The 12,572-nt window shown below is 46.2% G+C and overlaps 1 protein-coding gene across 1 annotated transcript in view; it reads right to left on the bottom strand.

Moving 5' to 3' along the window:
• Nucleotides 1-12,572, bottom strand: part of EFHD1 (EF-hand domain family member D1) — a 40,430-nt gene that overhangs the window by 5,866 nt on the left and 21,992 nt on the right. Inside the window, exon 2 of the mRNA XM_006123680.4 lies at nt 8,379-8,526. Coding sequence (XP_006123742.2) covers nt 8,379-8,526 — 148 coding nt within the window. The remainder of the gene's footprint in view (nt 1-8,378; nt 8,527-12,572) is intronic.

Here is a 12,572-nt window from a genome sequence, read left to right as displayed (position 1 = left end):
TACCATGGCACTGGGAAAGGAGGAGTGGCCTGGCATCTGTCACATTGTACTGTCTTCCTCCTGCTTGTTCTTTTTCTACACCAGGAGAGCACACACTGCTTCTTGTGCTTCCTCTTCTGCACCAGAGATGAACGATGCCAGAGGAACACTTCACAGTGAAGTGCATGGTGTATCATCAGAATGGCTTGGCTCTGAGGCTGGTCTGAGAGCAGTTCCCATTAATCTAGCCTTGAGCCTTATTTCTCAGTCCTTTTTAGTGCAGAGTCTCAAGTCATGAGTTTCTACCAAGCACTTAAAGCAACTGGAGTGCAGGTCACCCATGGGCACAGGTTTGCACACCACGGAACAGGGTGTTCCTAGCCCCTAGGGTAAAATCCCTCAAGAATAGAGAAAACAGTGTAGATCTATATTGTAGCTAGCATTAAGGACTAGCTGCACTTCAAAAAAAGAGTTTAAAAACCGTTCAAAAAAATCATTTGGAAGGAGCCTAGTTGACGAGTGATTGTTCCAGCAACCATTTGGGTAGTAAGAAGAATGGAAAGGGTACATTATTGGTAGCATCCTTTATGCTGATGCTCCAGGAGGTACTAGAGTTTGCCTGACAGATACTAACAAGGTAAAAATATATCTCTAGCAATGGTGTACAGACCCTGAATGAGTAATGGACATGAGCAAACACTCAAAGAACTCAGTTATCCATATTAGAAAAGAGAATGCCTTCTGACATTTCTGCCAAAACATACTGATAGTGGGAAGTTTAAAAAAAAAAAAAAAGAGGGATTTTTTTTTTTTGTTCTTGGGGAGAGGTGTTAACGGTCTAGCTCTAGTATTAAATCACTATTTAGGATTCTCACGAACATGGAAGAAGACTTAGGAGTGCATCACAGCTTTAAGATTACCACCTTGCAAGGCTACAATTTTGACAGAAGGTTTTCTTCTATTGCATCCATTAATATAGTAGAGTTGCAATAGCAAAAATGACCTTTAGTAGTCAAACAGAGCGATACCCAAACACACTCAGGGATGGCTGAAAAATTGATCTAAGTGCTTACATAGCAACTTGTTAAAAAACCCTTACAAGAGCACTTTAACATTTCTAGTTAAGATACCAAGAGGTACCTGACCAGAGGGCCTGCTGCCAATTTATTTAAACTACAAAACCACAACATCTGATATTTACATAGTCTGAGAAGCACATTTTTCTTCCCCCCCAAAAAATTAAAATTTGCTACAATGCCTCAGAATTTCCTGATAGTGCACCAAGTTTCAGTTGAGGACACTCACATCTCTATTGTAATCCTCTGAAGGCAGGATTTATGATTCAAACACTAATATAGACACCATTAGTCATGTTCAAGTACTGCTGTAATTAGACATCACCATTTGTGTCTCAGCTATCGTATAGCCTAGGCACTAGCTCCACAGGGATGAATCTGTGTGAGAGGAGCTGCATCAGACCCTATTGTACCACTCAAGTCCAGCAAGGAGGGGCTAAGTAAAATGTAGGACCATGTGCGCTCACTCCAGAAGGTGGGATTTCAGACACCGAAAGTTAAAGGAAGTTCAGTTCTGTATTGCCTCAATTCAGATGGGATTTGTCTGTTTCACTGCAGAGATCACACTTTTCCACTAGAGGACAGCATGTCCCAAGTGCATCGGCAATCTCAGCCAGCTCCTTTCATCACTAATGCATATGATTAGGAAACATAGATTTGTTATTTTGAAGACACTTGCTGAGCAGCTGATTGAGGTGCAGCAGTCTGAGACTGTGGTGGGGAGGATAACTACAGCGCTGGCTAATCTCTACTACAGCATTGAAGTTCTGAGACAGAGGATTTACGTAATAGCCCTGCAAGCTGGGTGTGCTTATTAAAGTAGAGCACACAAAAGGCAAACTGCCTTATGAGGAAGCTTCTCCTGTTCCCCAAACAAAGTTTAACATTAGGTGAGGGTTGGCTCAGTGGACAAATCAGCCCACCTCAAAAATTTGACAAGGATCTCCTTCTACTCTATTCAAATCATTCTGTCCCTGCCTCTTCCCCACTCAACAGCTCAAATATCGCTTTGGATCTTTGAGACAGCCTGAACTCTCTGGTTCTACTAGTATTAGTCAGCTGTTCCTCCTCACTGTTCCAACCCCACCCTTGTAAGCCAAACTTCCTGGCATCCTGAAACAAAGCAGTCCGGAGATTTGATGCAAATGCAGTTCAGGGAAGGGTAGGTCAGTGCCTGGAAACACCCAGCCATGACCAGTCACAAGGACACGTGGTCATGAATCACCCTGAAACTAGAGAATCAGGCAATATTCCTCTTATGGAAGATGGGCTGTTACCACCGGAAAAATATGCTGCTTTACTAGCTACTTCAGCCAATGAAAGACATGTGGGACTTGCATGTTTCCAACCTTTTGTGCCTGGGTATTAATGGTGGCCATTTACCAGATGCTTATGTCGAAGAGAGGCCAAGTGCAGAATACCAGAATTTTTAAAGACTACACTGAAAAGCGCAGAAAGCTGGGCACCCTTTTCCAATCCCACAATCTTGACACAGTCTATTTTCAGTGATGTTTATTCACACACACACACACACACACACACGTACGTCTAAAGCCATACTCCAGTTACACAAACCCCAATGCAGCACAGAGTGCCTGCCCTCCTGCAAAGTGATAGCAACATGGCTACTATACTTCTTGCCTAGTGTGTACATCATAAACCTCGATAACAGGAAGGGAGGTAGTTAACTGAAGTGGAGACACACAGGCCCTTGAAATGAACTATGCGCAGGTGGACACAGTCTGTGCCCTGAGATGGCATGACTTCCCTGAACCCAGCTGGTAGACATGTGATTTAGGTCATTTTACTAGTGCAGGCAGAGTGATTCCAAGATGGATTTTATTGATGCTAGATATGGACAGAGTCAAGTTGTGCTGTTACACCTATTATCTGTTCATTCCTTTGGAAGTTGGGGAGTTTGAGCCTAGGCACTGCAGAATAGGTTGTGCTTCTCTTTAAGGATAACTTGTTCGATCTGAGCCTTAAAGAGGAACTCTGTGGAGCTAGTTGATCGATTGTACAAATCCATTTTATAGACCAACATGTTGGTCAGCTGCAAGAGGAAGCTAGTGTAATACTGGAAGAGAGTTGTTTACAGAGTAAGTTGTTTACAGTTAATGGGAATTACAGTTTTTTCTGGAGACGGTGCAGATGTGGAGCCCTGTGGGAACACAGACGGGAAGCAGATGACTAGCAGTTAGGCACTCCACATTATGTCCTACGACATGCTCATCCAATGCAAGCAGTACACAATGAATAGATGCAGGGGTCTGCTGCCAAAATCGCTGCTGGTTGGCTTTGCTGTAAATATGTTCTCACACAGCGTCTGCTCCTGTAGCCTCCCCTGCTCTGGAATTGCCTTAGTACTGCAGTAGTCACTGAGTTACAAATAATCAACAATTGCTATTCAGTTTCCAGTTCTAATCCCTTCCCACTCCCCAGTGTCAGTACCTTGTAAAGACATAAGCCACTTTCTTCCAAGAGACACAAAAGCTTTTGTGGGGAGGAATTGGATTGTTTGGGAGGGACAGGTGCAGGTTGCAGCAGCTATCCAGTGTTACTTGTTGCAGATTAATGGGACCTTAGGAACGGTATCCTCAGGGTTTCTAGCAAGAGCAAAGAAAGCCCTAGTCAAGAGGGACCAACAAAGGTGTAAAATTCTCTCAAGGTTGCATGTTATTCTAAATTATATGAGAGCACACACACACACACACACACACACACACCCAACCCCTCCTCCAAACTGTTAAACTAGCATGCTCATTTTCACCAAGGTTTGCCAAGATTATTCTCAAGGGCCAAGAGAACATTACGGCTAACATAGTAACAAAGTTCCTTTCCAGCTACTTGCTGGCTAGCAGCAGAAGGGACACACAGTTGGACAATGCAAGAATGGATTCCACCTCACTTGTCACACTGGGAGACGCAGAACAATTTGCTACCAAATAATGCTTATGGATTATACAGAAAAACAGAATCAAATGCATTTGCAGCTAGGTAAGTGCTGAGGGCAGATAGCTAAGCAAGTATTCTGGTCCAGGACATGGCCACAAAGTGTGGCCGACATGGTAAGGCTCATTTGCCCAATGCGTAGGGGTTTTAACAGTAGTAAGATTTCAGAGTTTAAACAATTTCACTACTTCACCATCATTTTGCATCTGATTACATGATGCAACAGAGCCAGCTGCTGTGTACAGTATTTGAAGTATTGGCAGAAGTCCCCCAGAACAGTCCTTATGACTGAACAGAGAGGGTTGCTTACGCCAGCAGAGTTTTAGGAAGCTCGAAGTAGGAAGTTGCCCTGTGGCAACAATGCAACGAGGGAACTTGAGATAGAAAGGACATGCACCCTCATGGGAGGCTATATCAATCTATTTTAATAGTGGCAGTGGGGTCTAAGACACCAGCAATGTTTTCTAGTCTACCAACATGCAAACCCAGACCTCAACAGAAAATCAAAGAAGCAACATATCTGATGTAGAGGGACCCTTGCCTGTCAAACAGTTACACATTCCTGAAAGTTACCATCTGAAGAGCTCGTCATCTCAGCCTAGTATCCAGGCAGCTTCCATTTCTTGTCTTCACTCCTAGTCTCACCTATGGCCACAGACCTGGGGTATGGCCACACGAAGTTATTTCGGGATACTAGAGGTATCACGGAATAGCTACCCTGCATTGTTGCAAGCCACCGATTATTTCAAAATATTTTACAAAATAACGGGCATGCTATTTCGGCATCCCAGTAACCCTCATTCCACAAGGGTTTAGGGATATCTTGAAATAGCACTTTATTATGAAATTTGGTGCTGTGCAGACAGCACCAAATTTTGAAAACTTATTTCAAAACAGGCTACACAATTTGCATATCTTATTTCGAGTTTTACAGTGCAGTGTAGACATAGCCCTGGTGTTCTGTTCCACCAGATTCCTTGGTACTATCCAGAATTTATCTGTGGAGACAGATAAGCCCCAGAGGCCAGTTTATCATAAGATGGGCAGGCTTTCTTCCCTGCCCAGAGCCACTGCTGATCTAAACTCAGAGACAGATTTTCAGTCCTTCTGTTTTCTGCTCATGGTTCTGGCAAGCATTAGTAATACTCTGCTCTAATATGTTTGTATTGCTGTTTTGACATCAGTGTTCTTAAATTGTTAAGCTACAGCTGGTACCATGTCCTGCTGACAAGTGTCCAACTATCAGTTTTGGGTCAGCAGGCAGCATGATTGCCAAGTGCATTGTTCCTAGACACATTTGCTGTTCCAACAAGCTATTTTTCAGTGCACGCTAGTGGCTGCTGGTGAGAAAGTAGCATACAAGGGGGGGCATTTAGGTGAGGGGTTTCCAGAAATCTGACGTCTTAAGCAGAGGCTGGCAAGAGGACTGCGCACGTAGCTGACACTGAGCCAGCACTTGCAACCTATGCTGGGATTTCATTTAGTGAAATGGACAGTGAGCGAAGACACAGGAGTTATCCTCATTTTGAATAAGTCTATTCTGCCAGATGATCAGCATGCGTCACACAAAATACGTACATAGAGGGAGCAATAGGCATGTGCTGTAAGAATGTGGCTTAGGGATGTTATCCAAAAGGAGTTGAGAGTCCAAACCCAATAGGGAGGCAAAGTCTAAATAACTACACAATGCTTTCCTGCTTGTACTACGGATGCGAATGGTTAAATCAGTAAACAACCATAACTGGTAAGGGCGATAACTGGCAGGGGCTGGAGCAGCTCCTCCCCTCCCAATCTGCTGCAGGGAGGAAGCATTCCAGCCCAGCAAGATCCTACCCCTGTTTAAGCTGGTAACTGGTTAACTGATTAAACCAGGGTGAGGAACCTCAGGTCCAGGGGATAGATGTAGCCCCCAGCTTGCCAGGATTCAACTTGCCCCTGAGGCTCAGAGCCCCCCACCCCAGCATCGGGGAGCTTGTGTTCATGCTCCAGCCCCATTGCTGCCTCACTGCAGGGCTGGAATACATAAAATCTACTAGGCTGGGCCCCCCTAGGCTCTGGTGGGCAAGGGGAACGTGAGGGAATGTGGCTTCTCACTTGTGTGTGGCCTCTGCTTGATGTGTGGGGGGGGGTCAGGGGCACCCAACCCTGAAAGGTTCCCCACCCCTGGATTAAACTACTTCGCATCCCTAGCTTCCTCCACACAGGAGCTCCCTGTATTTCACAACAGCCAACTTTTTCCACAACGCACCCACCGAAATATCACCAGGCTGCTCTATGTCTCAGGCATTGACACTGGATCAACAGAGGTTTTGCAGTAATTAGTTATCACCTAGCTTACATGGTCAACTATCAGCAGTGACTCACAGTAGATGTGGGGGCAGACACCTGACTGGATACAGAGACTGATGTTCAGTGTGCAGCACACTCGTACGCACTAGCGCAGAGATGCTACAATGTGAGTAACAGCTGCTGCTTTCATCTTCCGTTATCTCTGTTCATGTCCTCTGCCAGCCTAGCAAGCAGCTGTCTGCACACCCTTGCAGTAGTTCTAGTCTACTCATATACCCTTTCCTACCCACTGTATTGTATGCATTAGCGTCCAGCTGCTGCCTATCCTTAGTTCACACCCTCTTGCACAGGAGCTGCCAGAGTTCTTGGCACTTTTGAATTGAAAATTACAGGTCTGAACAGTTTAGGGGTCAGAGTCCTGGTTGTGGACACAATAGAAATCCCTTTTCATTAAGCATAGCAGGGCTATATAACTTCAGCAGGAGGAGAAGCATTAACCCTTTTAGGAACAGAGGCAACAAATAAAGATCCCAGAAACAAGACAACTCCCTGCAACTGATAAACATCTGCCATGGCATCCAAAAAAGGAATAGGTAAGTATATTGGGTGACGCTTTTGCTCAAGTTGACAGTAATTATTTAACTGCTACCTCATTGGAGTGAGCATAAGTGAAGCCTAAAGTGAGAACTGTTCCCATACAGCTCACAGCTGTGGTAAGTACATTCAACTACATTACAGGCAGTCCCCGGGTTACGTACAAGATAGGGACTGTAGGTTTGTTCTTAAGTTGAATCTGTATGTAAGTCGGAACTGGCGTCCAGATTCAGCCGCTGCTGAAACTGACCGCCAGTTCTGACTTACATACAGATTCAACTTAAGAATCCCAAGCTTCCCCAAGTCAGCTGCTGCTGAAACTGATCAGCAGCTAATTCCAGGAAGCCTGGGGCAGAGCAACTCTGCCTCGGGCTTCCTGTAGTCAGCGCTGGTCAGTTTCAGCAGCGGCTGACTTGGGGACGCCTGGGGCAGAGCAGCTGGGGTGCTGCTGGGTTGCTCCAGTAGCACCGCTCCTCGGCGCTACTGGACCAACCCAGCAGCACCCCAGCTGCTCTGCCCCAGGCGTCCTGATTCAGCCACTGCTGAAACTGACCAGCAGCGGCTGAATCAGGACCTGGGGCAGAGCAGCTGGGGTGCTGCCGGGTTGGTCCAGTAGTGCCCAGAGCGGGTGCTGCAGGACCAATCCGCAGCGCCCCAGCTGCTCTGCTCCAGGGTCCAAAACAAAAGCCTGGTCTGCTGGGGCGGGCACACTATCCACACACACCCCCCCCAGCAGACCAGGGACACGGGGAGCAGAGCAGCAGCGGCACCGGGGTGCCGTGCCTCTGAGGCTTTGCTCTGGCAAAGTCTCAGAGGTGCGGGACCCCCCCCCCCCCGGCTGCGGCATCAGTCCCGGTGCCTGTGGTCTGCTGGGGACGGTCTCCAGCAGACCAGGGGCACCGGAGCAGCTTACGAACGGGGCTCTCTTGCCCCGGAGCTCGCAGGTAGCAATCCGCTACCTCGACCTCCGGGGCAAGAAAGCCCTGTTCGTAAGTGCGGATCCGACTTAAGTCGCATCCGCCTAAGTCGGGGACTGCCTGTATACACAGGGCTTGGTCTAGAGTTCAACAAGCTTGCAGACATACTTGTTGACATGTATTTAGAAATAAAGTTACCAAAGCAACTGAAACTGGCTTGATTATACTGCATTATTCTGACAACTAAAATATGCAGGATTTATACAATATTGTCCATAGAATTAACTATTTGGCGCAGACTTCCCCAGGAATGAGGAGTTTTATCTTGTCATTTAGTTGCCTCTTGCTTTATGCAATAGAGTCTGCCTGCTTCTCTGCCCTGCTGACTATGCTTCCACAACCGCACAGCCTATCTAGCTACCTCAGGCTTAGAAAAATCTTGGCCAGATTAGAAAGGGGAAGGAAGAGCTAGCACAGCCAAATTCAGAGAAAGGCTGCACTGACCATGTTCCAGACTGCTACCGCCTTGGCTACGCAGCTCCACATGAAATACATCTTTGCTGATCCTTACCTCACGGAAGCTGAGCTTCCCATCAAAATCCTCATCCACTTCCTTGATCATGTTTTTCAGGCCCAAATGGGTCTGAGGAGCTCCCAGCTTCTCCATCATCAATTTCAACTCCATTAGGTCTATGTACCCATCCTTCCCAGAGTCGTACCTGTGGGGACAGAGAATAAGTGTCAGCATTTGTAAGTGTAGCAGGGTATCTGACAATGGGAATTTTCAAAGCTTAGTTTCACAACATAGGTAAGCAGTAGTCCAATTCCTGACACTCTTTCTAATGAAGGGTTGAGACGGCCCATGCACATACCCTCCTCCTCAGATCTATGTTCAGGGACATGGTGACCAAGCCAACTGTTGGTATCTGGTAAGTTTGGGGAAGTCACATGAGACCTTTGAAATCTGCTAAGAAAAAAGCAGATCAGTCTGCAAGGGGGGGGGGGGGGGGGGGGGGGAAATGCAGAAGTGACTTGGAAGCAACCATGCAAGAAATAATAAGGGAGAAATCCACATCGCCACTACAAGTCTTCAGTTCCTTTCCAGCAGGGTGAGGTGTTTATCAATCCATGGATTTCTACAGCTCAATGCTCTACACCAGTGTCTCTCAACTAGTGGTATGAGTACCCTTAGGGGTACTCAAGAGAAGTCTGGGAGGTATGTCAACAACTGACAATGGGAGACAACTGAATTTGTGTGTTAGGTTTCACAGCATTTTATTATTTTAAAAATTTTACACACCCAAAAGTGTCATTGCTTACCCAGCTACAATTAAGTTGTTTAAACAAATGTGTTGCAATGGTAGGAAAAAAAAAACTGTGTGTGTCTGAAAACTGTAGGTAGTGGGGGTACTAGATTAAAAAAAAAAGTGAGAAACACTGATTTACACCGTGCACAAGTGTACTGGAGGATTCAAGTCAACGGTGATGTACCACCTACATGCCAAAAAGCTACCCAATGCCATACCCAGAAAGTATCTATTCCTGACAAGGTCTTTCACAATACTTGAGAATTAAGAAAAGATTGGATCGTCACTCCAACTATTTAAGAGGAAGACAAAATATTCGGGCATAAGTATTTTACCATTTGAAGGGCTCCCTGTGGCAGATGTTATATAATCTAAGAATACTGATTCAGTAATAAATTTTATGAATACTATATCTGAGCTGGTCAATAAAGTTACTGTACAGTTATTACTGAGATAAGACTTTTCTGTATGAATGTAATGAGCCAGCTTACTAGGTGACTATCAGGGAAACAAGAGGATAGCTCTAGAAAAGCAACTTTTCAAATACTTCAGGGGGAGAGAGGGAGGAGGAAACAATTACAGGACAGTGGCATACTTCCAGGCTCCAACCTGAAGTTATACAGCTGTTTTGCCAACACCATAGACTAAAAGATCAAAGGGCTTTATTAACAACAGTTAGGATGGGGACTTGTTTTGTGAGAAGAGAGGCCCAAGGACAGGACAAAGTTTTCAACTGACATTCTGGTGCAGGGAAAGAGGACAACTGGTTTGTCAGTTAAGGGAAGAGACCCAGCCCCTAGATCCTAATGCTTTTAGGGAGCCCACAGGAAGCTTAAACCTGTCAGGAGCCCAATGTGAGAGACGGGCAGGCACCCAGCAAGGAAGCCATGTTTACAAGTTGTTCTTTTAAAAAACAAACAAAACAAACCATCTTTTCTCTGAAACACTTGAGTTCAAAATAGTTTGGTCATTCTCTTAACCCACTGCTCCTGGAGCAAAAAGAACTGCAGGTGGGGATGCAGCCCAAGATGTGGTTCTTCCACTTGTAGACATGATTCCTCCTCCAGAAAGGACCCCCTAGACTACAGCGAGGGTACCAAAGAGACCAGGAGGTGTGAGAGAAGCAGTTAGCCCAGTAACTGTGACTTTCACTAATAGGGGGCCCAGCAGGGAACTTAGGGTGAGGAGATATTCTGCTACTTATGCAAAATTAAGGATCACTTCAGGAATGCACAAGGATTCAGAAACGGGAGAATTCTGCTTGGCACCTGGCAAGTTAAAGGAGAGACATTTGAAAAACACCCACACACCACAATAGGTTTCTCCAGACAAATATCTGTGATAAATGGATGGGGGCAATGAAGTAAAAATAAGCAGCTCTTGTTGCAGACACTGACTGCTGTAGCCTAGATGGTTGCTATTCTAGGTTTAAAAAAAACAAAACCACACACACACACACAGAGAGCTCTTCACTTTTTAATTTCATGTCAGCAAATCTGCTGTTTCTCTTAAGTCATCAGAAGACAGCACCAAGTTCCAACCGAAGATATCACATGGGCACGATATCCTGGTCCAGCCTTTAAAATTTAAAAAGGAAGTTAGCTGGTTTTGTAAAAAGCACTTGCCATGCCAAATTTTCTATAGCAGAGCCTCTTCATGCTTTGATGTGGGCTTCAGGCATTTGGGCTCATAAGGCTCAACAAGTTCTGAGTGGTCACAAGATTTGAAATAAGTGCTTTTCAAAAAAGGCTAAGATGGCAGGGGGAGGAGAGAGAGTGTTTTAACAGGAATGCAGTTGAAACAGACGACAGACTTCAGTGTAGGAGAAGGAGCAATGGCAGTCTGGAATCTAAGTATTCACTACCCTCTGGCCTTCATCTGAAAGTGGAAGAGTAATTCCTCCATTAGAGGAGAACAGCAATGTTTGCTGGGTCTTCAGATGAACACAGAGGTGAAAGTAAGCTCTGCAGTGCTCTGGCAAGAAGCTGGCTGGCTGTGGTGCTTAGCTGTGGGAGGAAGGGTGGCACACACCATACCTGGCTCCCAGGCTCGGCTAGCAGGTTCAAGGGGCTGGCTGGAGTCACCCCCCAGTTCTGGAATGCCTGAACGCACACCCCCCAGTTCTGGAATGCCTGAACGCACACACCCCCACTCCAAAATGGCAGCAGAGGGATGGGGGAGCTGCAGCCACACATACTGGTCCCTAGGAATTGCTTCTTTTCTCTTTTCTGCTTCCTCTGGTTCTCAGCCAGTAAGGGGAAAGTGCAGAGCCTGCTGCATTCCTCCCCTGGGCAGCAGGAAGTGAGAGAAATGCAGCAGGCGCTGCACTTTCCCATTGCTTGCTGAGAATCAGAGGAAGCAGAAAGAAGAAAAGCAACATGTAAGGACTGGTATGTGTGGCTGCAGCTCTCCCCCCCCCCAAAAAAATGGAACCCGGATCCCTCCCTGTACTCATCCCTACATCCCCTCCCCTGCATCATTCACCTCCCCACATACACCCGGCTCTGAAGCTCCCCCCTCCCTAGCCTTTTGCCCTTATTCCTGGACACACCCTCTCCAAAACTCCCTGCCCTGATTCATGAACCCCCAAAACCATCCAATGAGCCCCAGCACTGAGCCCCTGACACTAACTCCTTGCCCTGAGTACCCCCCCCCCCCCCCCCGGGGGATGTGATACAACAGTACCTGTAAGAAACTTAAATTACCTTCACTCTGGATGAACATGAGACTTTTGATCAATGAGACAACTTAGGATCATACACATTCCCCATTGAGCCTCTTCCTTATACTTCAGGAACCTCATTTAATTCCAGGAGAGAAGGAAGTGAATTGTAATTAAAGCAATAGAGGTGATGAGTGAATTCCAGCAGAGATATCAAAGGAGCTCTAATGCTTAATGAATAAGGAAGGGATCTCTGCTAGTTGGAGCACTGGCTGGCTGACAGCACAGCATCGCTCAGGATAGGGATTCAGTGTCTAACTCTGATAAGAAACAGCAGCAGAATGGCAGGAGCTGGGTGAGTTTCCTAAGTGGAAGGAAGGGAGCAGGAGTCTGCTTTCAGGCAAGCAATAACCCCTCCCTGCATGCCTCTCCCTAGTGATCCATTCCCAGCTTTGCTCCCTTCACACATTTCAGAATTATTTTATGGCTTCAAAAAGGAAATCCCAGTCACAGCTTTTAACAAGGTTTCCTCTTTGCTCAAGCAAGTCAAGTCTTTCACTCACCGTGAAACACATTCAAAGAAAAGCTATACCCCTCTCAGATTTTAAAATGAACATAATCATTGTTTCCTGGAAGACAGAGTCCAATTAAGAAGCTTAGTCAGAAAAGAAGCTGCACTGGAAACCAGAAAAAACAAAGTTGCTGGTCTCTTGGTGCTTGTGGGGAGTGATCACAGCAAGATGGTCGTACACCCTAGATTGCCATACCCCTCCCCTCCCCCCCCCCCCCCATCTCC

This window comes from Pelodiscus sinensis, chromosome 10 (genome assembly GCF_049634645.1).
Source record: "Pelodiscus sinensis isolate JC-2024 chromosome 10, ASM4963464v1, whole genome shotgun sequence".
NCBI lineage: Eukaryota > Metazoa > Chordata > Testudines > Trionychidae > Pelodiscus > Pelodiscus sinensis.
Note: the sequence above shows the minus strand (reverse complement) of the source record. Positions and strands in the feature narration are given on the sequence as shown.